The 27,541-nt window shown below is 46.7% G+C and overlaps 1 protein-coding gene across 5 annotated transcripts in view; it reads right to left on the reverse strand.

Annotated features, from left to right (window-relative positions):
- Window positions 1–894: 894 nt before the first annotated feature.
- rims3 (regulating synaptic membrane exocytosis 3) overlaps window positions 895–27,541 on the reverse strand; it is a 376,753-nt gene continuing 350,106 nt past the window's right edge. For all 5 annotated transcript variants that reach the window (XM_038802068.1, XM_038802076.1, XM_038802039.1 and 2 more), the window contains 5 exons: window positions 24,200–24,341; window positions 21,266–21,378; window positions 16,503–16,604; window positions 8,504–8,643; window positions 895–3,855 (listed from right to left, as the gene is read on the reverse strand). In XM_038802068.1, coding sequence (XP_038657996.1) covers window positions 3,643–3,855; window positions 8,504–8,643; window positions 16,503–16,604; window positions 21,266–21,378; window positions 24,200–24,341 — 710 coding nt within the window. In that variant the 3' untranslated portion in view covers window positions 895–3,642. The remainder of the gene's footprint in view (window positions 3,856–8,503; window positions 8,644–16,502; window positions 16,605–21,265; window positions 21,379–24,199; window positions 24,342–27,541) is intronic.

Raw genomic sequence — 27,541 nt, forward strand, 5'->3', positions numbered from 1 at the left:
AGATCATGGCCGATTTGCTACCTGACTGTTCACCCATCTTTGCTCCAAGTTCCGTAACACCGTTGGCTAACAAAAATCGATTGGTCTCAGGTTTAAAATTCATAATTGAGTGACCAGCAATTGCCATTAGGGAAGTGAGTTCCGAACCATAAAATCCCTTCAATGCAGAAGGAGGCCATTCGGCCTATCGAGTCTGCACCGACCCTCCAAAAGAGCACCTACTTAGGCCTTATCCCCGTAACCCCTGTAAACCCACATAACATGCACAGTGCAAACTTTTAGCATCCTTATAGAAGTGTTTCTTAATTTCACTCTGGAGAAGTGTGGATCTAATTTCCCTAATCTAAATTCCCTAATCCTATACTCCCCAATCAGTGGACATAGTTCCCTCAATCTCCTCTCCCTGTTTCTCTGTCCAGGCTTATTCCATTAATAACAACCCTTACTTTGCTGAATTTAAACCCCGTTGTCACCAGTGAATCATTGGACTGTTTGAGGCAGTTAGGCCAAGGAGGTGACAGATTTGGTACCTGGCCGATTCTATACTGCTTGATCTCATGGATCAAAGTGGCCGACATTCCAACCAGTTTGTGTCTTCCCAAGAAAGGAAGGCAGGGAATGTATCACCCAAGGTTCCTGCTCCCATTTGAATCCAACCCAGAAAGTGTACAGCTGTGCTCAGTGTTGGGAAGGGATGGAATCTGATTCGCTGTGAGACTCACAATTGTGGATCCGTATGAGAACTTTAACTATGCACAAAAGACTGGGAGAACGTACATCCCTCACCTTTAAGAAATTGAGGCTGAGAAAATTAGACGGAAATTGAAAAGCTAAATATCCCCTCACTGCAGCAATTCTTTATCAAACACAGATGGAAGCCCCTAAAAGGTGGTCTTTTTCTTGTTATCTGTTACAATTCTGAGTGAAAATGTCACGTACATATACAATATAGAGATGCTTAATGCACCGAGTACTTCACAAAGACAGTGCAATCAAGGCTAACAATAAGTGCATCATATTCTGAACAAACTTTATACGACAGTCATTAATTATTATATCAAACCAATGTTGAGACATCTGACAGTTTGATAGGAAAATCACATTACTTATACAAGAAGAAAATGCCCTTTTAACAGTAAGTTATCTGATGAGTTGGATTTTAATTTGATGGTAAAACTGCATAAAGTTCTTAATTAAAAACCATCTCAGTGCTCGTACAAAATTGGTTTTCAGTCGCAGACTTAAATCTGCATAACGGCTCCCGCACAATGGGTGAGGTGAGATTCCCATCAGCATGTAAATACCACGGGCATCTTTTGAAACAAGAGATGCAATTTTCCTTTGATGGTTGAGTCTTCTACTCTGCTGTGTTGGAACATCTCAACAGTGGCAGGCCAGATGATGATAACCATTCCCCACCTCCCCTGCCATTTATCCAACTGTCCAAACACTCGCAACTTCAGTTCATCGCGGGTATGTTTTAGACTGCAGCCAACGGTCCATCATGTCTTGGCCAGAACCGAGCATAGTTAATCTTTACTCTTCATATATTCAAGAACCAACATTAGGCTGGCTCTGCTCTATTGCAGTGATGTGAAACATAGTGAGATCACAGCTACATGAGTGATAGTGCTACATTTCTGGCATAAATGGACAAAATATCACATTTAATTATACCTTATCAATTGGCTCATTGTCACGTCTCCGGGTCCATAGACTCTTGAGGGTGAGGATGAAGGGAAATAACTTTAGATCCTAATATTCCTCATCACCGGTGCCATTCAAGTTCTTTATGGATTTCCTCAGGAGATCACTGTGAACATCTACAAAACCATAAAGTGCTTACCTCTAAGAATTTCTGTCCTTTTCCAGTTTCTTTTTTTAAAAAATAAATGGTCTCCAATAGCCTTTGATTTCACATCGTTTCTCAGAAATCCAACATTAATAGTCATTATTGTCCTTATTCCTTTAAAATCTGCAGATGGTGAAGGTTTCATGGCCATTGGCCAGGGTTAGACCCACATCTTCCTGAAAGCTATCATGTAGGCCTAGTTTCTCATCTTTCTGGGCGGTGTGAAATCCTTCGCCGATGGTGTGTCCTCTGGTGCAGATTGTGTTCTTTCCTCAGGTCTTGGTGAACTCTCTGGTCTGGTTTCTTTAATCAACCATTAATTTGGAATATTTTTAACAATTTTCTGCGAATTTTTAATTTCTTCTTGGGGGGGCTCGGAGTGACACCATGTCGGCTTTTTTATTGGCTAGTTGGCGTTTGGAATAGCTCATCTTTGGGGCCTCCTTCTGTGCCAACGACACGAGGGTAGAGTTGATGCCTGGGCCTGATCCAAGCACGAGAAATACTTTCACTCCCCCCAGAAGTTCTATACAAGGCTGGTTTCAATTTCTTTTAAACAGTATCATCGTTGTGTTTGACTGTTTAGGAGATTTTCTGGGTCTAAGGTCCTTAGTGCAGCTAATTGAAGTAAAATAAAATAGTAGCCCTTCTGATTCCTTTGCTGCCTGTCACCTAAATACATTGGTCAGAGTTCCAGATTTCTGGAACACACACTATTGCAGCGCATATTCCATTGAGTTAACACAGTATAAGATGGAAAGAACATGCAAAAGTTCCATAGTTCGTATATCTAGGATGCAGTGAGATAAATTAGTGAAGTAGTGGAAATGAGAAGAGATTAGGTTGACTGGGACTGTGCATTAGATCTCAGTCAACTTCATTGAGAGTGCAAAGCATGGAAAACGCTGTCTGTATTGTCCTGCCTGAGACCTAACCTCATTTACCTGTTGGGAAGTCTGTGGAAGGGTGAACAGTAGCTGGTTATGGGGGTTCAGGATGCTAAAGGATGGCTGTGCCTACACCTGTGCAAAGGATACAAAGATACTCAGCATGTCTTCTCATAACCTCATTCGTAGGAGGACACTCATGCTCAGAGACATTTGGTAAGGCTCAGGTAGGATCATGGGATTGTTACATTAAACAAGCAGGGGTCAGGAGTGAATATTATCCGAGTAAAAAAGGGTCAAAGCCACTTGCCAAGTGGTCGAAATGCCGACATCTTCCATCACTTCTGAAAGAGAACCTTTATAGCTACATTCCGAACGCATTAAACTGAAGCAAAGTCTTAAGGGAAAAGCCAAAGGAATTCAAGCTGGCTGGGGCTCCTTGACAAGAAAACCTGATAGCAATGAGTGCATAGCGGTATCTATCTAACAACCTACTCCTGGGATTGGTCTCTCTACAGCCTGAATCTCATGGCTTCTCTTGACAATCCATTTGATTGTTTACATCAATTGGTGCCAAATACTTAATTTTTTTGGTGGATTTAGTTGTCGCCTTGTGTGTACAGTGCTATCAGAAACAGGAAGGTTTCTCTTCACACTACGATGGTGCAAGGTTCTCCCTCTATTGCACGATATCCCTTGTACATACAAAAGCAATTTCTCCAGATACTTAATGAGTGCACATGTTTGCACATTTTACCCACACTTCCAAGGTCAATGAAAATAAATGAAATAACAGACAACTAGCAATAGCAGCAGTTGATTGAATTGCACGGACAGTATTTACAGCCACCTCTTGGCATTCTGATGATCTGCACTTGTTCTGGTCCCTGTCTTCTGAAATATTTAATGGCCAGCGGGCCCTGTGCTGCTGTCCAGCGAAGACTGAGAGAGACGGCGAGTGATAGGGGTCACTGTCGAGTCCACAAGAGACGAAGATGGGAAGAGTTTGTACCAGCCAGAAACCAGGGTTGATAGGTCGAGCTCCTCCAATAGGATTTGGGCCATTCCCATGAAATATTTGTGGTCCATACGACCATAATCACCCCACACTATGACCTGGAAGTAAATCAGGAACAACTATTTAATCAGCAGAGTTAGTAAAAGAGGACAATTTTATTTGACAAAAATGGTTTGGGGATTGATCCTGTAAATTCTTTGCTCATTAAATCAATAAATATTATTTATAGAAAGAAAATTCCATAACGGTGTTATTAGGGAGAAAGCTCCCTCGACACTGTGTCCATAAAACACTCACAGGGCAGGTACAGCACGGGGTTAGATACAGAGTAAAGCGCCCTCTATACTGTCCCCATCAAATACTCCCAGGAAGGGTACAGCACAGGGTTAGATACAGAATAATGCTTCCTCTACATTGTCCCCATCAAACATTCCCAAGACAGGTACAGCACGGGGTTAGATACAGAGTAAAGCTTCCCCTACACTGTCCCCATCAAACACTCCCAGGACAGGTCCAGCACAAGGTTAGATATGGAGTAAAGCTCCCTCTATAGTGTCCCCATCAAACACTCCCAGGACGGGTACAGCATGGGGTTAGATACAGAGTAAAGCTCCCTCTACACTATCTCCATCAAACACTCCCAGGACAGGTACAGCATGGGGTTAGATACAGAGTAAAGCTCCCTCTACACTATCTCCATCAAACACTCTCAGAACAGGTATAGCACAGGGTCAGATACAGAGAGAAGATCACTCTACACTGTCCCCATCAAACACTCCCAGGACCCGTACAGCACAGGAAATATCAATAGCAAGGAGCGATATAGGATCAGAAGGCATAGAATCTCTGCGGGTAGAGTTGAGGAATCGCAAAGGTAAAAAGACCCTGATGGGAGTTACGTACAGGCCCCTAACAGTTGTCAGGATGTGAGGCAGAAAATAAATCAGGAGATAGAAAAGACATGTAAAAAAGGCAATATTACAATAATCATGGGGGACTTCAATCTGCACATGGACTGGGAAAATCAGGTTGGTAGTGGATCCCATTTGTGGAATGTCTAAGAGATGGTTTTTTGGAGCAGTTTGTGACAGAGCCTGCTAGGGAACAGGCAACTCTGGATTTGGTGATGTGTAATGAGGCAGACTTGATTAGGGATCTTAGGGAGCAGTGACCACAATATGACCACAGTGACCCTGCAGTTTGAGGGGGAGAAGCTGGAATCAGATATAACAGTATTACAATTAAATAAGGGTAACTACAAAGACATGAGGGAGGATTGGCCAGAGTTGATTGGAGAAGGAGCCTAGCAGGGAAGACAGTGGAACAGCAATGGCAGGAGGTTTTGGTGGTTATTCAGGAGGTACAGCAGAAATTCATCCCAAGGATGAGGAAACATGCTCAGGGGAGGACAAGGCATCCATGGCTGATGAGAAAAGTCAAGGACAGCATAAAAGCTAAAGATAAAGCACACAAAGTGGCGAGGATTAGTGGGAAGCCAGAGGATTGAGAAGCCTTTACAAGTGAGCAGAGGACAACTAAGAAAGCAATAAGGGGGGGGAGAAGATGAAGTATGAGTGCAAGCTAGCTAGTCATTTAAAATGAAGATATGAAGAGTTTTTTCAATATATAAGGTAAGAGAGAGGCAAAAATAGACATTGGACCACTGGAAAATGTGGCCGGAGAAGTAATAATAGGAAACAATGAAATGGCAGAGGAACTGAATAGTTGATTTTCAGTCTTCATGGTGGAAGACACCAGTGGGATGCCAGAGCTCCAGGAGAATCAGGGGGCAGAGGTGAGTGCAGTGACCATTACTAAGGAGAAGGTTCTGGGGAAACTGAAAGGTCTGAAGGTGGATAAATCACCTGGACCGGATAGACTACACCCCAGGGTTATAAAGGAGATTGTGGAGGCATTGGTTGTGATCTTTCAAGAATCACTGGAGGCAGGAAGGATCCCAGAGGACTGAAAAGTGGCTAATGTAACACCCCTGTTTAAGAAGGGAGGGAGACAGAAGATGGGAAATTATAGGCCAGTTAGCCTGACTTGGTAAGATTTGAGTCCATTATTAAAGATGAGATTGCGGAGTACTTGGAATTGATTATAAAATAGGATTGAGCTAGCACGGCTTTGTCAAGGGCAGGTCAAGTCTGACAAATCTGTTAGAGTTCTTTGAGGAAGTAACAAGGAAGTTAGACAAAGGAGAACCAGTGGACGTGATTTATTGAGATTTCCAGAAGGCCTTTGACAAGGTGCCGCATAGGAGACTTAAATAAGTTAAGAGCCCATGGTGTAAAGGGTAAGGTCCTGGCATGGATAGAGGATTGGCTGACTGGCAGAAGGCAGGGAGTGGGAATAAAAGGATATTTTTCAGGATGGCAGCCGGTAACTAGTGGTGTGCCTCAGTGGTTGGTGCTAGGACCACAACTTTTCACAATATACATTAATGATCTGGAAGAAGGAACTGAAGACACTGTTGCTAAGTTTTCAGATGATACTAAGATCTGTAGAGGGACAGGTAGTATTGAGGAAGCAAGGGGGCTGCAGAAGGACTTGGACAGGCTAGGAGAGTGGGCAATGAAGTGGCAGATGTAATACAATGTGGAAAAGTGTGAGGTAATACACTTTGGAAGGAGAAATGGAGGCATAGAATATTTTCTAAATGGGGATATGCTTAGGAAATCAGAAGCACAAAGGGACTTGGGAGTCCTTGTTCACGATTCTATTTCGGTTAATGTGCAGGTTCAGTTGACAGTTAGGAAGGCAAATGCAACGTTAGCATTCATGTCACGAGAGATAGAATACAAGACCAGGGATGTACTTCTGACACTATATAAGGCTCTGATCAGACCCCATTTGGAGTAGTGTGAGCACTTTTGGGCCCCGTATCAAAAGAAGGATGTGCTGGCCTTGGAAAGGGTCCAGAGTTGGTTCACAAGAATGATCCCTGGAATGAAGAACTTGTCATATGAGGAACGGTTGAGGACGCTGGGTCTGTAGTTGTTGGAGTTTAGAAAGATGAGGGGGGATCTTATTGAAACTGACAGGATACTGCGAGTCCTGGATAGAGTGGACGTGGAGAGAATGTTTCCACTTGTAGGAAAAACTAGAAGCAGAGGACACTATCTCAGACTAAAGGGACGATCCTTTAAAACAGAGATGAGGAGGAATTTCTTCAGCCAGAGGGTGGTGAATCTGTGGAACTCTTTGCCGCAGAAGGCTGTGGAGGCCAAATCACTGAATGTCTTTAAGACAGAGATAGATAGGTTCTTGATCAATAAGGGGATCAGGGGTTATGGGGAGAAGGCAGGAGAATGAGGATGAAAAACATATCAGCCATGAATGAATGGCGGAGCAGACTTGATGAGGCGAGTGGCCTAATTCTGCTCCTACGTCTTATGGTCTTATGATTGATACTGAAGAATCTTGCTTCAGACACCAAGATAGGGTTGTTCATCTTGATATTAATATTAATAGCAAGTCTTTATTAACCACTCATGACTTTATACATATATATAGCAGAGAGCACAGGTACCTTGGCACATCTTCAACCATCTCTAAACTGAATCTGGCTCTATAGCATGTGCCGTCTTACATCCCTGTGTGGGCGGTACTGTACACAGTCCCACATTAACCCTGTATATACCAGGCCCTATTATTATAGAAACAAAAACACAATTTGCTGCACAATTTTAGCAGGTCTGAAGCGTCTGTGGAGAGAGAAGGGAGCCAACGTTTTGAGTCTGGATGACACTTTGTCAAAGCTCTATTACTACAGAAAAAATTTAGCATTTCCTAGGTTTCCTCTCCCTTGCCCAATGGCATTGGCCCATGTGTGGTCTGCCCCCATGGAAGGAATAGTTACCTTTGACCTTCCATAGTTACATGTCCTTCCAAAGGCCCCCACTCCCATTTCCTGCACTGAGGAGCTCCATTCGCCAGTGCAGGGAGAGACAGGGACGCCATCTCGACCCCCCAACGTGACCACTGGACCCCCCCCTCCAACCTACCTGTTGGGGGTCCTCGGGCCTGCTGCACACCAACTCATAAGGGCACGGCATTCCTGGGCCCGTTCTCCGGCATGGGAAAAATGCCATCCTGGGACCATGGCACTGCCATCCAGGCACCCTGTTAGTGATGGGCTAGCACCCAGGTGGCACTGCCAGGGTGTCAGTCTGGCAACGCCAAGGAGTCCAGGTGGCATCAACAGTGCCAGGGTGCCATCCTTCCCCAAGGCTAACCACAAGAGGGCCTCCGATTGCTTTGGCGACTCCCCAAGATGTCCCGTTTGATCTCACGAGGTGTGGCATGCCGGGTAGGATTTACTGGCTGTGTTGTGCACTGAGTCGGCTGTGACTGTTTGATTTCTCCTCTGGTTTCCCTCCCTATTGGACATTAGTGATGATCTTTTTGACAGGTTCTACGTCACTTTTAATAATACCAGATGTTTAATTTTTCTTAAGCAAAGCTATTAAGGGATATGTGCCAAAAGCAGGTACATGGAACTAGGTCACAGATCAGTCTTAATCTCAATAAATGGTGGGACAGGTACGAGGGGCTGAATGGCCTACTCCTGTTCCTATGTTTCTAATTGCCAAATTTTTTACACTGACTTCAAATTCTGCATGCACCATGATGGATTTGAGCTCATGCTCTCTGGATTATTAGTCCAACAGGATGAACACGACCGAACTGCACCCTGCTCCAATTAATGACTGAACTATGTGAATGACTGTCAGCACTGACCTGTAAAACCTTTCCTTGTGGGCCCTCATCAAACAGCAGGGCTTGTTGGTAGACAGGGTCCAGAGACTTCTTTGATAACTTGGTTTTCCTCTTTGCTATGCACACACCGTTCTCCAGCAGGTAAACCTTAATATATGGGGCTATAGTACAAGGATCAAGCTGTTAATAGCAGGTGCCTGAAAACCAACACTGAACACAAAGCAGTTGAAAGCTGACAATTCCCTTTTCAATAAAGGGAAAGAAAGATTAGCATTTATGGCGAGCCTTTCAGAATATAGAACCCTTCAGAACTTCTGAAGTGTAGCCACGGTCGGAATTTCAGCACGTTAGCACAGTGGTTAGCACTGTTTCTTCACAGCGCCAGGATACCAGTTCGATTCTCAGCTTGGATCACTGTCTGTGTGGAGTCTGCATGTTCTCCCCGTGTCTGTGTGGGTTTCCTCCGGGTACTCCGGTTTCCTCCCATAAGTCCCAAAAGACTGAGGTGAATGGAGTTAGGTGAATTGGACATTTTGAATTCTCCCTCTGTGTACCCGGACAGGCGCCAGAATGTGGCGACGAGGGGCTTTTCACAGTAACTTCAATGCAGTGCTAATGTCAGCCTACTTGTGACAATAAGGATTATTTAAAAAAAGAAGCACAGTAACCAGTTTGCACGCAGAAAACCTCTGCAAGAAGGAAATTGGGAATGACCACATCATCTGTTTTAGTGATGACTGAATGTTGGCCGAGACACTGGGGAGAGCTTCCCTGTCCTTCGTTGAAAAGTGCTTTGACATCTATTGTACCCACAAACGACAAAACGGAAATTTGTTTCATATCTAATGTGGGAGTAAATGGGTGAGGAGGTTTTGGGTGACCATGGCGGTGGGTGGCTCCTTGAAGATCCCTCAAAAAACAATATGGGGACCAACATGTCCTTCCAAAGACACACGCTCCCATTTCCTGCACTGAGGAGCTCTACTTGCCAATGCAGGGAGTGAACGGGGTACCAATGGAGGACGGGGGTGGGATGGGTGTGGGTGGGGCCGAGGGGGGTAGGGGATGAAAATAGCATCAAAACAAACCTGACCTCCGCGTCTCTGTCACATCGAGGGTGCTGTGGCAACAGGAAGGAGCACAGACCCATTTCACTGTGGGAAGCAGACTAAAGGGTGGGCAGTGGCGCAGTGGTATTGTCACAGGACTAATAATCCAGAGATCTGGGGATTAATGGGTGTTTCTCTGGTTGGCAATCAGTAGCTAGTGGTGTCCCTCAGGGATCCGTGTTGGGCCCACAATTGTTCACAATTTACATAGATGATTTGGAGTTGGGGACCAAGGGCAATGTGTCCAAGTTTGCAGATGACACTAAGATGAGTGGTAAAGCAAAAAGTGCAGAGGATACTGGAAGTCTGCAGAGGGATTTGGATAGGTTAAGTGAATGGGCTAGGGTCTGGCAGATGGAATACAATGTTGACAAATGTGAGGTTATCCATTTTGGTGGGAATAACAGCAAACGGGATTATTATTTAAATGATAAAATATTAAAGCATGCCGCCGTGCAGAGAGACCTGGGTGTGCTAGTGCATGAGTCACAGAAGGTTGGTTTACAGGTGCAACAGGTGATTAAGAAGGCAAATTGAATTTTGTCCTTCATTGCTAGAGGGATGGAGTTTAAGGCTAGGGAGGTTATGCTGCAATTGTATAAGGTGTTAGTGAGGCCACACCTGGAGTACTGTGTTCAGTTTTGGTCTCCTTACTTGAGAAAGGACGTACTGGCACTGAGGGCCGGCCCAAGGTACCGGCAACTCGGGCAGTCGCCCGGGGTGCCATGTGTTAGGGGGCGCCAGAGACTCGGGTCCCGCGCATGCGCAGTTGGGCCGGTGCCAACCAGCGCATGCGCGGTGGCCGCCCTCCCCAGGGCGGCCACCCTCCCCAAAGCGCCCCCCCTCCCCAAAGCGCCCCCCCCCCCCCCCCCCCCCCCCCCCCCCCCGGCCGCCCCTCCGTCTGCCCCCCCCCTCCGGCCACCCCTCCGTCCGCCCCCCCGCCTCGGCCCTGCCCCCCCCCTCGGCCCCGCCCCCCCCTGCCTCGGCCCCCCCCGCCTCGGCCCCGCCCCCCCACCTCAGCCCCGCCTCCCCTCCCGCCTCGGCCCCGCCTCGGCCCCCCACCCGCCCCCCGCCTCAGCCCCACCCCCCCCGCCTCGCCCCCCCGCCTTGGCCCCGCCCCCAGCCTCGGCCCCCCCCCCGCCTCGGCCTCGCCCCCCCCGCCTCGGCCCCCCCACCTCGGCCCCGCCCCTCCACCGACTCGGCCCCCCCCGGCCCCGCCCCCCCAAAGGGCGCTGAAGTTGAGCCTGTCCGGGGCGCCAGCAACCCTAGGGCCGGCGCTGCTGGCACTGGAGGGTGTGCAGAGGAGATTCACTAGGTTAATCCCAGAGCTGAAGGGGTTGGATTATGAGGAGAGGTTGAGTAGACTGGGACTGTATTCATTGGAATTTAGAAGGATGAGGGGGGATCTTATAGAAACATTTAAAATTATGAAGGGAATAGATAGGATAGATGCGGACAGGTTGTTTCCACTGGCGGGTGAAAGCAGAACTAGGGGACATAGCCTCAAAATAAGGGGAAGTAGATTTAGGACTGAGTTTAGGAGGAACGTCTTCACCCAAAGGGTTGTGAATCTATGGAATTCCTTGTTCAGTGAAGTAGTTGAGGCTCCTTCGTTAAATGTTTTTAAGGTAAAGAACGGGTGCAGAGGAGATTTACCAGGATGTTGCCTGGTATGGAGGGAAAATCTTATGAGGAAAGGCTGATGGACTTGAGGTTGTTTTCGTTAGAGAGAAGAAGGTTAAGAGGTGACTTAATAGAGGCATACAAAATGATCAGAGGGTTAGATAGGGTGGACAGCGAGAGCCTTCTCCCGCGGATGGAGGTGGCTAGCACGAGGGGACATAGCCTTAAATTGAGGGGTAATAGATATAGGACAGAGGTCAGAGGTGGGTTTTTTACGCAAAGAGTGGTGAGGCCATGGAATGCCCTACCTGCAACAGAAGTGAACACGCCAACATTGAGGGCATTTAAAAATTTATTGGATAAGCATATGGATGATAAGGGCATAGTGTAGGTTAGATGGCCTTTAGATTTTTTCCATGTCGGTGCAACACCGAGGGCCGAAGGGCCTGTACTGCGCTGTATCGTTCTATGTTCTATGTTCTATAGATAGTTTTTTGAAGAATAAAGGGATTAAGGGTTATGGTGTTCGGGCCGGAAAGTGGAGCTGAGCCCACAAAAGATCAGCCATGATCTCATTGAATGGCGGAGCAGGCTCGAGGGGCCAGATGGCCTACTCCTGCTCCTAGTTCTTATGTTCTTATGATCTCGGATAATGCTCTGATGACCTGGGTTCAAATGCTGCCATGGCAGATGGTGAAATGTGAATTCAATAAAAAATAAATCTGGAATTAAAAATCAATAATGATAGTCATGGGATAGGAAATATGCCATCCGTGGTCTGGCCTACATGTGACTCCACATCAGAGTCGTTAACTCTTAAATGGCCTAGCTTTCAATTCAAAGGAAACTAGGCTGGGTCCCGGCTGGGTCACTGTCTGTGTGGAGTCTGCACGTCCTCCCCCTGTGTGCGTGGGTTTCCTCCGGGTGCTCCGGTTTCCTCCCACAGTCCAAAGATGTGCGGGTTAGGTGGATTGGCCATGCTAAATTGCCCGTCCTAATAGAAGTAAGGTTAAGGGGGGGGTTGTTGGGTTACGGGTATAGGGTGGATACGTGGGTTTGAGTAGGGTGATCATGGCTCGGCGCAACATTGAGGGCCGAAGGGCCTGTTCTGTGCTGTACTGTTCTATGTTCTATGTTCTATGTAGGGGTTGCCATTGAGGATTGGCCCAGCACACATTCCCTGAATTAATGAAAAAAAAATCTAAGGCAGTGATGGTGAATGTGAAGCCATTCTGGCTAGAAAACCAGACGTGACACAGTTACGTCAGCAAATTATAGAGCTAGGAGTGATTGAAAACCCAAATTCATAATTAATTGTGATGAAGCAGGGGCAACACAGTGGTTAACACTGCTGCCTCACGGCACCTCGGACCCGGGTTTGATCCCAGCCCCGGGTCACTATCTCCCACAAAGCTGTGCGGGGTAGGTAGATTGGCCACGCTTAATTGCCTCGTAATTGGGGAAAAAAAATTAGGCACTTTACATTTTTGTAAAAAGGGAGTGGCCACAGGGGACTCCCACACTACCTGCCTGGTGGTCACTTACGCCCTTTTCGAAAACGTAACTGTGATGAAGCACAACAATAAGACTAAAACAAAATTATTGTTTTTTGCGTTTAATTTTAGAAGTGGCAGCACCTGGATTCCGGCATTTTCTCTGCCCTATGCTAAATGGGAATGAAGCTGGAATCTTGGAAAGGGACAAACAGGCTGGGGGAATCATTGGTATCAGTCCGCCCCCTGCTGCTCGTAGATGGAATAGCAACACATTTTTTATTATTGGCATGTGCCCAGGTATGGGTGCTGCATTAAAACTGTTGGTTGACAGGGACTCAGGCTGGTGCAAATATATTGAAAATCAAATGTCACTACATTTGCATTTCAGAAAGATGACTATCAGCAGGTGCTCGGAACCTCGGCCAGCTCCAGGCTTTTCTGATTCAGCTATTGAGAGCGATGATAAAATATCAACATGTCTACATTTCTCTGCAGCCAAAGCGTGTCCAAGAATTATTCTTGTTTCAGCTAATATGTCTCATTTATCACTTTGGTGATTTTCAAAAAAACCTGCTGAAACATTGTCTCCTTTGGCCATGCTTTCAACCCCCAGACATGTTTATATTTAACCGCGTTTTCTGTAAAGAACTCTGAGGCACTGTTCACAGTGTATGGAGCAAAGACCACCAGAGTCTCTGTGGGAAATTAGGCCAGCCGTCCCCGGGTGACCCGGCAACTCTGGGGAATCTTCTGTTTTTTGGATAACGTCTGAGTTGGCAAGGTTTCACATTGGGAAACATCAGGAATTCCAGTTAACAGAGAGTGGAATGGTGGACACAAAGTTTACAGTATGAGAAATCCACTGGGATCCGCAGAGACGGACTGCAAAGTGCTTGGAAAGTGATTTTGTTCATCAAGGGAAGTTGGGTTGAACAATTCCAGTACTGTCAAATTCTCTTTTAAAAGCAGAGTAACTCAGTTCTGCAGCAGATGAAATTTGTTGATAGGCTTTCTCAGATAATGAAGAATTAAAGAACGTCCCTATGGGGTTGCTCGCAGATAGTGTGTACCAATAATGTGATGATTTGCTCCTGAGTGGTTTCAGTGTTCCCTTGACTTGGCCTTTGAAGGGGACTTTCCTACTGGGGACAGGTGTTCCAAATTACGTGTAGAAAATAGAGTCAGGGAAGTGATTGAACAATCTCCACTTGCCTGAATGAGTGCAACGCCAACAACACTCAAGAAGCTCAACACCATCCAGGACAAAGTGGGCTGCTTGATTGACACCCAATCCATCACCCGTCAACAACCCCTCTTTCCACCAGCAACACACAATGGCAGCTGTGTGTACCATTAACAAGATGCACTGCAGGAACTCACCAAGGCTCCTTCAATAGCACCTTCCAAACCCACAACCTCAACCATCCAGAAGGACAAGGGCAGCAGACACATGGGAACATCACCACTATCTGGAAGTTCCCCTCCAATTCACTCACCATCCTGACTTGGAAATATATCGCTGTTCCTTCACTGTCACTGGGTCAGAGTCCTGGAACTCCCTCCCTAACAGCACAGTGGATGTACCTACACCACATGGATTGCAGTGGTTCAAGAAGGCAGTTCACCACCACCTTCTCATGGGCAATTAAGAATGGGAAACAAATGCTGGCTTAGCCAGCGCCACCCACATCCTGTAAATGAATACATATTAAAAAGTATAGAGGCTGTATGATACTATTGAAGAATGTTTCTAGAGATTTGCAAATTTCAGTCTCCTAGGACATAACAGAAAAAATCCAGAAAGGAACAGCCTTTTTCATACAGATTTTCAAACGTGTTAGTTATTCATTGGCTGATTCCTGACTGTCCAGTTGCTATTTGCACCAGTTGGGTGCAAGTTAATTACTTTTTGTCATGGTGACATTTTTAAACTTGGTGCTTCAAGCTGTAATGTTTTAAATTGTGACACTTTGAGTTTAAAATTTTAGAAAGTGCAAGCACCTGTCGAAGTAATTAGTGCAGTCAATGTGATTGCCCAGATATGAATCTAAATCTCTATCTGATGCGCAACAATAATGGCCATTTTAAATCCCCCCGGAATTGCTAAAACATATTAACTGGCCATTATTGCCTTGATTTTTTTTCAGAGCTCAGTACAGAAATATGGAATTGATTCTGGAGCATTTTGCGGTGTCGAAGGTTGTGACAGGTGCTACATAAATGCAAGTCTTTCTTTCATACACCCAGTGCAATCGCTAATTGAACAAAATGCAGGAAACCATGAGTACAAAAACATGTCAAAGAAAATCAATCAAATGTGTGAAAGTCACCTCTGAATCTGCCCCAGACAGCAGTGCACTCATTACCTGATACAATGGCCGTCAGACCACAGAATCATAGAAATGTACAGTATGGAAAGAAGCTATTTGGCCTTCATACCAGTGACAGCTCTTTGAAGAATTGGGAATATTATAGGATGTTGGTCAAATGGGTTTACATTGGGATCCTACAAAATGGGGAGTGTATGCAGAGGGTGTGGACCATTGGGATTCTATACAATGGGAGTGAGGGGAAGGGGTTTGATACATTGGGATACTTCAAAATGGGGAGTGAATAGGAAGGGGTTTGATCCATTAGGATTCTGTACCATGGGAGTGAAGAGGAAAGGGTTTGACTAATTGGGATTGTGTACAATGGGAGTGAAAACAATGGGGTTTGATCCATTTGGATTGTGTACAGCGGGAGTGAATGGGAAGGGGGTTAATCCATTGGGTTGTGTAAAATGCGGGTGAATGGGAAGGGGGTTAATCCACTGGGTTGTGTAAAATGCGGGTGAATGGGAAGGGGTTTGATGCATTGGGATTGTGTACAATGGAGAGTGAATGAGAAGGGGTTTGATCCATTGGGATTCTGCACTATCGAGCGAATGGGAAGAGGTTTGATCCATTGGGATTCTGCACTATCGAGTGAATGGGAAGGGGTTTGATCCATTGTGATTGTCTCCAATGGGAGTGAATAAGAAGGGAACTGATCCATTTTGACTGTGTACAATAGGAGTGAATGGGAAGGGGTTTGATCCAATGGAGTTGTGTACAGTGGGAGTGAATGGGAATGGGATTGATCCATTTTGACTGTGTACAACAGGAGTAAATGGGAAGGGGTTTGATCCATTGGAGTTGTGTACAGTGGGAGTGAATGGGAATGGGATTGATCCATTTTGACTGTGTACAATAGGAGTGAATGGGAAGGGGTTTGATCCATTGGAGTTGTGTACAGTGGGAGTGAATGGGAATGGGATTGATCCATTTTGACTGTGTACAACAGGAGTAAATGGGAAGGGGTTTGATCCATTGGAGTTGTGTACAGTGGGAGTGAATGGGAATGGGATTGATCCATTTTGACTGTGTACAATAGGAGTGAATGGGAAGGGGTTTGATCCATTGGAGTTGTGTACAGTGGGAGTGAATGGGAATGGGATTGATCCATTTTGACTGTGTACAACAGGAGTAAATGGGAAGGGGTTTGATCCATTGGAGTTGTGTACAGTGGGAGTGAATGGGAATGGGATTGATCCATTTTGACTGTGTACAATAGGAGTGAATGGGAGGGGGTTTGATCCATTGGAGTTGTGTACAGTGGGAGTGAATGGGAATGGGATTGATCCATTTTGACTATGTACAATAGGAGTGAATGGGAAGGGGTTTGATCCATTGGAATTGTGTGCAATGTAAGTGAATGGGAAGAGGCATTGCGTTTAAAACACTGGTGTAGAATTTTATTCTGAGCACTGACCTGGCAAAGCTTTGGTACCAGGCTTAGGGGTCAGCCCTCTGACCTGAATAATTTCTACCTCCAATTGTCCGCTGCGATCAGCCATGCCAATGTGAATATCACCTGCAGTAGAACGGTAAAATTCATTAGGTCATCATGAGCCTCATGGAGTGTGGAAACCATCTCCAAAACCCATTGGTTAGATTCCAGCCGATAACTCACTCCTGGTCATATGTTATTCTATACAAATCTTGCGTACCCTCAATTAGATTTCAGTCTGTACTGCACTCCTGGGTATCTGTTATTCTTTTTTCTTTAGAAAATATTTTATTGAAGCATTTGTAATTTTCACAGCTTAACACATTAACATTTCTTAAACAATCACGTGGGCCGACACACACAAAAAACCTAAAAAACAATGTCCCTACTGCCCACGCCCTATTCCCTAATTACCCGTATGCTGAGTTCCCTGTCCTTATCTAACACTGCCATGCCTCCTGTTTTCTCCCCCCCTCCCTCACTGCTGACTTTCAGTTTTCTTTGAAGAAGTCGATGAACGGTTGCCATCTCTCGGCCAACCCCTGAGTCGATCCTCTCAAGGAAAACTTGATTTTTTTTCCAGGCTGAGAAACCCTGCCGTATCACTGAGGAGTGGACAACTCCTCTTGTTCCGTCGCCTGCTCCTATAGCATTTGGATCGACTGTCCCTGGGCTGTCACCTCCATCTGGTCCACAGCCTCCTTAATCGAGGCTATCACCTTGGTCAGATCCTCCGCACACTCTTTACGGTGCCGGGCGAACTTCACATTCAGGTATGTAACCAACCGATCCATTGACAATTGAGCCGGCGGGGCTGGACCTAGCTTCTCTGCCATTGCAGCCACCAAGCTCAGATCCTCACTTCCAACCAGCTTTTGATTCCTTCTTATGCGATTACTTTTTGAGTGTAGTTCCAGTCTGTAGCTCATTCCTGGGTATCTGCTCTTCTATATAAACCTCTCCAAACCCCTCGATTAGGTTCCAGTTTGTTACTCACTCCTGGATATCTGTTAGTCTATACATAAACCACCCGAACCCTTCGATTAGATTCCTGGCTATAACTCACTCGTGGCTATCTGTTATTCCATATATAAACTGGCTGTTCCTCAATTGAATGCCAGCATTTCATGAACTGATGTTAAGTAGTACCTCCAGTAATTATCGCGGTGGTCCAGAAAGTTTGAACTTGGACAATCTAAAATGGTTGCAGTTATAGGTGAACCCATTTGCCATTTTCACATCTTTTGTGATATGTTTGCCTGTGTACTATCACTTTAAGATGTGGAGATGCCGGCGTTGGACTGGGGTGAGCACAGTAAGAAGTCTTACAACACCAGGTTAATGCCCAACAGGTTTATTTTGAATCACTAGCTTTTGGAGCACTGCTCCTTCCTCAGGTGAATGAAGAGGTAGGTTCCAGAAACATATATATAGACAAAATTAATAATGCAATAATCACGGGTTAAAGAGGTATTTCGCAAGCCCAGACCAGATGTGGGGGGGTGAATGTAATGAGACATGAATCCCAGGTTCCGGTTGAGGCCGTGCACATGTGTGCGGAACTTGGCTACAATACTTTGAATGCAAGTCTTTGCAGGCAATTAAGTCTTTACAGGTCCAGACAGAGCAACTGGAGAGAGGGATAATCACAGGTTAAAGAGGTGTGAATTGTCTCAAGCCAGAACAGTTAGTAAGATTTTGCAAGCCCAGGCCAGATGGTTGGGGGGGGTGAATGTAAAGCGACATGAATCCAAGGTCCCGGTTGAGGCTGTACCCATGCGTGCGGAACTTTGCTACAAGTTTCTGCTCAGTGATTCTGCATTGTCGTGGGTCCTGAAGGCCGCCTTGGAGAACGCTTACCCGGAGATCAGAGGCTGAATGCCCCTGACCGCTGACGTGTTCCCCGACTGGAAGGGAACATAAATGCCTGGCGATTGTCATGCGATGCCCATTCATCCGTTGGCGCAGCGTCTGCATGGTCCCCCCAATGTACCACGCTTTGGGACATCCTTTCCTGCAGCGTATGGGGTAGATAACGTTGGCCGAGTCGTACGGGTATGTACCACATAGAAAGGGTGTCCCGAAGCGTGGTGCATTGGCGAGACCTCACTGTAACTCCGGGTGTGATTTAACCCAGGCTTTGTATGGCTGATGCTCTTCAATTCCAGTCCTTTAGATATAAAGGCCAGTGTTCCATTAGCTTTTTGAACTCTTTTCCTGACTGTGTTCATGACATTTTTATGGTCTGTGTACCTGGAGTCCCCAAACTCCGCAAATGCGGAGAGTCGTGAAGGCTGCCGTGAAACCGGCCGTGTTTCACGGCAGCCTCCGCGCCCCCTCCCAGGACCCGATTCTCCCCCCTGGTCGGGGCTAGCAGCGGGGCCCCGTGAACCTCGGCATCGCAGGCTTAGCGAAATTCGCTAAGCCCGTGCGCCAAAGTTAACGCCGGCTGACGCGCACGATGACGTCAGCCGCGCATGCGCGGATTGGACGGCTCCAACCCGCGCATGCGCGGATGACGTCATCGCGCATATGCGTGAAACCCGCGCATGCGTGGTCCGGGATGCCCCTCAGCCAGCGGGGCGGCGGAGGAACAAAGAGTGCACGGGGTTCGGACCCGCTGCCCGCGATTGGTGCCCACCGATCGCGGGCCCATGGCACCCTTGGCATGGCCGTGGTGCGGCCGTGCCAATCGGTGCCATGGTTCCCCAGAACGGCACTTTGCGGCCGTTTTCACGAACGGTGAGAGCAGGTGTGTTGCCGTTCGTGAAAACGGCCGTAAAGACCTGGGAAATCGGCCCATCGGCTAGGGGAGAATCGCTGCTCGCCGTAAAAAAATGGCGAGCAGCGATTCATGTCGGGGGCGGGCGTGGTGGGGGGGGGGGGGGGGGTAGAATAGCGGTAGGTCGGGAAAATTGTCGGGAAGGCCCTCCCGCTATTCTCCGACCCATCGTGGGGGGCGGAGAATCGCGCCCTTTGAACCTCCAAATCTTCCAATTTTTCACCAATGGGAAAGTACCCTTTCCTTTTAGATCCATAATGGATGACCACACGTTTCCCTACATTGAAATCCATTTGCCAAAGTTTTACCCAGTTCCTTAACCTATCACGTTTTTTTTGTAATTTTCTGCTTCCACCTCTGCTGTTAACAATGTGCTTTTCTTTCTGCCATTCCAAATTTGGATATGTGATTATCTGAAAATCCAAGCTGCTAATAAACACGGTGCATAGTTGAGGCCCTATTATGGATTCTTAAGGGACATTACTCATTACACCCTGCCCATTAATCCGACTGCCTACCCTACCCTCTGTCTTCAGCCATTCAGCCAATTTCCTGAAGTCAAGAACTTTCCTTCAATTCCATAAGCTTTAGCTAACAATCCTCTCTGAGGGACTTTATCAAATGCCCCCACAAAAATGACACAGAGCCAAGGGGAGTCTGTGTCTCACCTACATCTAGATTTCCCAAGGTTGAAGGGACTGCTCCTCAATTATTGACTGTATATCAGGCCCACATTCCTGTCACCCGGTGCGCGGGGGGGGGGGGGGGGGGGGACAGGGGGGGGGGGGTGCTCCTCATTGGCCTGCCCTTAGGCTTGACCATGGTGGCCATCTACAGGTCCAGGCAGCGGGTGGTCAAGGCAATTCTCTGACCTGACTGTCTGCCCCCTTCCCGCAGCTATGTTCATGGACGGGAGTCCCTGAGAGGGAGCACAGGGTATCTGCCATTCGCTTCAGGCCTTCCATGCCCGATGGGCACCACAGGGTTTGGATGCATTTTCACTCCCGGAAAGGACGCTTTGGTTTATTTAGTTATGTTTCCTTTGAAGTTTAGATTTTTTTGTTCTGGTGCCCAGTCAACCCCTCTCATTTTCAACTTATTGATTTTTGTATAAAAGAGTATAAGTGATATCCATAAACATTCCCCTGTCCATTGCTTGTCAACAAATTCGACCAGATCTTTCAATATGACTTAGCCTTTACAAATCCTCATTGATTCTCTCTACGTAATTGAACTTTTTCAAAGCGCTCAGTCACTCTATCCTTAGTTATCCCAGCCATCTCCTGGAAACAGATGTTAGGTTAACTGGTCTAGAATTCCCAGGTTTCACCTTCCCCATTTTCTTCAATTTTAAGGCTGGCGGGCAAACCACAGTTCCGAGGGGGAGGCTGGAAAAAACAAAGTTCGATCTCAGGCAGGAGGGGCGGAGGCACCTCCATCAGAAGGCCCCTTCTGACCGGGGGCACCCTCCTCTTAAGGCCCAGTGACTTGCAAACGTTCCTCCCAGCCCCACCCCTAACCTGCCACCCGAGACCCCAATCACCACCCTGGTGACATCCTAGACATTCCCTACCCTCCCTGCCCTATGACCCCTGCCACTTACCTGTCCTCTTCCAAGCCACTGTGGTGCTGTTTCTGGAGGGCTTGGAGAGCCCCCGACCAATCTGATTGGCTGGCAGTTCTCCATGACCGCACTTCCTCCCGAGTAAGGGTTGACCTTATGCCAATCAAAGCTCATTAAAATGTAATATGGCATCAGGGCTGCTGGAGTCAGTGGGGATGTGATCCCTACCAAGCTTCCGGCATCCTAAAAATTCAGGCCATTGTGTTTAGGAACACAAGCTGGAGACAGCCAAATGTACATTACAATCTGAATGTTCGACATCCTTCGAACAAAGAGCAGAATTTAGGAGGTTAGCAGAATGAGTGAACTGATCCAAGCCCACTTGAGTAAACAACTTACCCATGGAAGGGGCTGCCAATGTCTGCCGTCCCACTAGCTGGGCAGGACCAATTCCATCCAAAAAATCACTAAACTGACCATCTGCTCCCAACCTTGCTGTGGGGAAAACCAAGCTGGAAAACAAGAGACCATGGTTAATGACTGCTCCAAACAGTTCTCAGCATCTTTAATCAGAGTGTGTGCAGGGGCACCGTGTGCAGTAAGAGTTTCCTATCAGTTTTGGGGAATTTGGGAAGAGTTTGCTGAGAGTGTACGGAGAGGTAACTGAGAATTCACTAAGACTTCACTGGAAATTTACAGAGTTCACTAAGAATTTTTTGAAAGCTTAATGAGAATTTTAAAAATTTGTTCATGTGCTTAGAATGTCATTGGTATTTTTATTACCCATCCCTCATTGCCCATGAGAAGGTGGTGGGGAGCTGCCTTCTTGAACTACTATAGTCCGTGTGGTATAGGTACACCCACTGTGCTGTTAGGGAGGGAAATCTAGAATTTTATCTTGACGACAGAGAAGGAACAACGATAGAGTTCCAAGTGAGGATGGTGTATGTCTTGGAAAGGATCTTGCAGATGGTGGGGTTGCTATGTGTCTGCTGTCCTTGTTCTTCTAGTTGGTAGAGGTCATGGGTTTGAAGATGCTGTTGAAGGAGCCTTGGCAAGTTCCTGCAGTGCATTTTGTAAATGGAACACATGGCTGCCACCATGCATCAATGATGGATGGGGAGTAAATCAAATGGGCTGCTTTATCCCGATGGTGTCTTGAGTGTTGTTGGAGCTGCACTCATCCAGGCAAGTGGAGCGTATTCCATCACACTCCTGACTTGTGCCTTGTAGGTGGTGGACAGGCTTTGGAAAATCAGGAAATGAATCGTCGCTGAATTCCCAGCCCCTGTCCTGCAAACGTCCCAGCCCCGGCTGTACAGTATTGATATGGCTACTCCAGTTCAGTTTTTTGTCAATGTCAAACCCCAGGAAGTTGATCGTGAGGAACTCAGCGATGATAATGCCATTAAATATTAGATTCTTTCATTGGAGTTGATCATGGTCTGCCACTTGTGTGGCATGAATATTACTTGCCAATTATCAGCTGAAGCTTGGATATTATCCAGGTCTTGTTGCATATAGACAAGGACTGATTCAGTATCTGAGGAGTTGCGGATAGAATTGAACATTGTGCATCATCAGCGAACCATCAGCGAACATCCCCACTTCTGACCTTAAAGAAGGCGATTGATGAAGCAGCTTGAAGGAGATGGTTGAGCCTTGGACATTACCATGAGGGACTCCTACAGCAATGCTTTGGGACTGAGATGATTAACATCCAACCACCACAACCATCATCCTTTGTGCCAGATATGACTCCAGCCAGTGGAGAGGCTTCCCCCAGGTTCCCATTGATCTCAATTTTGCTGGGAATCCTTGATACTACATGTGATGGGGCTGGGTTAATGACAGGGAGAACCGCAGTGCTTCCACTGTTTGGCATGTCCTGTGTTGTGGCTTGACCAGATTGAACTTAATTTTTCAGTATGCCTGATGCTGCTCCTGACATGATCTCCAGCATTCTTCATTGAACCAGGGTTCCTACACTGGCTTGGTGGTAATAATGTGAGGAATATGCCAGACCGTGAGGTTACAGATTGTGGTTGAGCACATTTCCGCTACTGCTGATGGTGTTTCCAACACATGCATCTTCAAGTGGACAGTGTGATACTGGTAGAGATACTCTTCATCTCTTGAAATGTCCAAGAACATAGGACATGAAAGCAACTGAGGAGGTGGTAAAGGAAAACGATTGCATCTCAGATGTCTATTTATCATTCTGAGCCTGCGACAGAAAATTAACAAGAGGGGGCATCATACTTGACCTCGTCCTCAGAAATCTACATGTCACAGATGTACCTGTCCATTACAGTGTTGACAGGAGCCATGATGTCACAGCCCGTGGAAACAATGTCCCATTGAGGACACCCTCCTTGCATTTCTGCCGTGGGCACCAAATGGCTCAGACTCAGTCCCCCGGTGGCAGAAATACCGAATCTAGAGTGCTGTTAGCCAATCAGAAGCTGGCAGTGCTCCTTTGCCAGCAATGCCACTGGGAGTTGCTGCAGGTAATGCCCCAGGGATTTCATCAGGGACTGTCATTGGATTCCTGGACTCAGGTGAATGAGGGTGGGATGAGGGTTACAAGAAGGGGGGTCATGGGATAAATGGGCAAGGGAGTAGGAGGGATGGACAGGGATTTATTTTAGGAGCCTCTCCCAGCCCAATGCTGTGTCCCTATGGGGAACGCCCAACCCCCTGGTAGGCAACTGGCAAACCCGACCCTGTGGCCTCTGGCGAGCACAGGAAAGCTGTGCAATTCCCATTTAATCCCTAAAGCACCACTAAATTCTTGTGGGCTCTGGGATCATTGGTGTCAACTGGTTCAATAATGAGCCTAATTGACATCCGGCCATCAGTCGGCAGGCTTCTTGGAATTGGCCTCTTTCTGTCTCCAAATTAACCGCGGGATGTTTTCTTGCTGCCAGGAGACGGGCACGTGCCTCCTCCCAAGTTTAAGAAGGGTCAGCGAACATATTCCCATTCTGATGAGCTGGATTAAATTTCACTCTTGGAAAATACAGAATACACCAGTTTCTACTTCAGAACTCGCCACAGATTTACTTATATAAAATTACTGTTCGATTAATTATAATTTGTTTTATTTCTTTAATGTAATTGCACATAAATATACTTGCTATAACATGTTGCAGTGAGTAAATGTAGCATTGCTCCCGAGACGGATGACTTTTAGATCACACGATTCTGCAAGGGGATATGTGAAAGGACAAATGTCCAGAGAGGATGTGGCAACTGGATGATTTGCTAAAAGTGGGCCGTCTTTCCAATTACTGTTACTATCTTTGTCTCGTCTCCTTTGCGGATACTCACTTGCCATCTGAGCTGTTACTGTTGGTGCTGCCATCTGTCGATTCTCTGCTGCTTTGTCGAGTTACTCGGTTCCTCATTTCCACGGCGATCCCCGTTTCGGTGCTTCTCCGAATGTTGCTTCGTAATTTCTTTGATGCTGCCTCTGCAGGAACAAAAAACAACAAAGTTTAGTATCATTAGATGTGTTCATTCTGTTTGTGGTCCATTAATACCCAGTCTCACTCTACCCCATTTACCCCCACCGATACCCAGTCTCACTGTATCCATTCACCCCCATCAATACCCTGTCTCTACCCCATTCACCCCCATTGATACCCAGTCTCACTCTACCCCATTCACCCCCATCAATACCCAGTCTCACTCTACCACATTCATCCCCATCAATACCCAGTCTCTACCCCATTCACCCCCATTAATACCCAGTCTCACTCTACCCCATTCACCCCCATCAATACCCTGTCTCTACCCCATTCACCCCCATTAATACCCAGTCTCATTCTACCCCATTCACGCCCATCAATACCCAGTCCCACTCTACCCCATTCACCCCCATCAATACCCAGACTCACTCTACCCCATTCACCCCCATCAATACCCAGTCTCTACCCCATTCACCCCCATTAATACCCAGTCTCACTCTACCCCATTCACCCCCATCAATACCCAGTCTCACTGTACCACATTCATCCCCATCAATACCCAGTCTCTACCCCATTCACCCCCATTAATACCCAGTCTCACTCTACCCCATTCACCCCCATCAATACCCAGTCTCTACCCCATTCACCCTATTAATACCCAGTTTCACTCTACCTCATTCACCCCCATCAATACCCAGCCTCACTCTACCCCATTCACCCCCATCAATACCCAGACTCACTCTACCCCATTCACCCCCATCAATACCCAGTCTCTACCCCATTCACCCCCATCAATACCCAGTCTCACTGTACCACATTCATCCCCATCAATACCCAGTCTCTACCACATTCACCCCCATCAATACCCAGTCTCTACCCCATTCACCCCATTAATACCCAGTCTCACTCTACCCCATTTACCCCCATCAATACCCAGTCTCATTGTACCACATTCACCCCCATCAATATCCAGTCTCACTTTATCCCATTTATACCCAGTCTCACTCTACCTTATTCACCCTCATTAATACCCAGTCTCACTCTACCCCATTGACCCCCATTAATACCCAGTGTCACTCTACCCCATTGACCCGCATTAATACCCAGTCTCACTCTACTCCATTGACCCCCATTGATATCCAGTCTCACTCTACCCCAGTCATACCCAGTCTCACTCTACCCCAGTCATACCCAGTCTCACTCTACCCCTTTCACCCCATTAATACCCCGTCTCACTCGACCCCATTCATCCCCATTAATATCCTGTCTCACTCTACCCCATCCCATTCACCCCCATTAATACCTAGTCTGTGCCATTCTGTTGGTGTCACCGTGAATAATCAACAATGAATCTTTAGCTGTCTCTTAAGGTGTTTTTCTCACTCCAGGGATTTACCTGTTGTGATATAATTTGACTCCCCATCTAACAGAGAAGGTAGAGAGACCTTGCTGCCAGCTGCTGAAACATCAGGGTATCCTGTACTCTGTCTCGCCCAAGCGAAGGCAAGATTCACATCGCGTTGGGTGAAACGAGTCAGATGACTCGCCATCAGCCCGGTACTGAGCCCAATTTGAGGCTCTTGTGCGATTCACTCGTGCTTTCTCTTCTCCGCTGCTACATTCTCTCAAGAATATTTCACCGTTCATCAAAGTGAGCACCATAAACCTACACGATGGAGCCGAGATCATCATCCAGAACATCATTTGCAATGGCAGCCATCATCTTGATGCAGTCTTCACCGAGGTGTAGACACGGTCACCAGCAAAACCATCCACTGCAAACTGGGTCACCTCCGACCGCCTCAATCAAATGAGGATTTTAAAATTTAACTCTGTTCCTCATTGCTAAAATTGTCCAACATAATACAAGACATACATCCCCAAAATAATTAATTATGGGAAGCTCATTAGGATAAAATACAGGATTAAAAGACACGTAGAACCAGAGCCCGTTGCTCCTGCGCTCATATGTGACCCCACCCAGAATATTTTGTTTTAAAAAGGTGTGAAACGTCCAAAGGCTGATATTCGGAGTGACTTGGGTATATTTGTAAAAGGAACACGGAAAGTTGGCATGCAGGTTCAACAAGCAATTAGAAAGGAAAACGGCATGTTGACCTTTTTGGAAAGGGACTGGAGAGCAAGAATAAAATAATTCTTACTACAATTATACATGATTTCAATGAGACCACACCTGGTATACTGTGCATAGGTTTGGTCTTGATATTTAAGGTAGGATACTTACATTTGAGGCAGTACAGCCAACGTTCCCTATATTGGTGCCTGGGATGACCAAGCTGATTGAGGTATGAGCAGAGGCTGTGTAAATTGGGCCTATATTCTCTGGAGTTCAGGAAAACAAGAGGTGATCGCATCAAAACATAGATTGAATTGAATTGGTGAGGCACTGCGCAATGGAATTGTTGCTGGACGTGTGTCCAGAGACCGAGGTAATGTGGTAGATGGTGGAATTTAAATTCAATAAAAATATTTAGAATAAAAAGTCCAATGATGACCATAAAACCATTGTTGATTGTAGTAGAAACCCATCTGGTTCACCAGCGTCCTTTAGGAAAGGAAATATGTCCTTACCTGGTCTGGCCTACATGTGACTCCAGCTCCACAGCAATGTGATTGACTCTTCAATGCCCTCTAAAATGGCCCTCAGAATTGACCAGAAACTGAACTAGACTAGCCATCTAAAGACTTTGGCTTCAAGAGCAGGCCAGAGGCTGGGAATTCTATGACAAGTAACTCACTTCCCGACTCCTCAAAGACCGACCACCATCTACAAGGCCCAAGTCAGGAGTGTGATGGAATACTCTGCATTTGCCTGGATGAGTGCAGTTCCAACAACACTAAAGGAGCTCAACGCCATCCAGCATAAAATGCCACTTGATTGGCACCCCTTCCACAAACATTCAATCCCTCCACGACTGATGTAGGGTAGCAGCCGTGTGTACCATCTACAAGATGCACTGCAGTAACACGCCAAGGTCCTTAGACAGCATCTTCCAAACCCACAACCACTACCATCTAGAAGGACAAGAGCAGCAGATACTTGGGAACGCCAACACCTGGAGGTTCCCCTCCAAGTCACTCACCATCCTAACTTGGAAATATATCACCGTTCCTGCACTGTCGCTGGGTCAAATCCGGGAACTCCCTCCTTAGCAGCACAGCAGGTGCACCTACACCACAT

The sequence above is a fragment of the Scyliorhinus canicula genome, chromosome 1 (genome assembly GCF_902713615.1).
Source record: "Scyliorhinus canicula chromosome 1, sScyCan1.1, whole genome shotgun sequence".
Taxonomy (NCBI): Eukaryota; Metazoa; Chordata; class Chondrichthyes; order Carcharhiniformes; family Scyliorhinidae; genus Scyliorhinus; species Scyliorhinus canicula.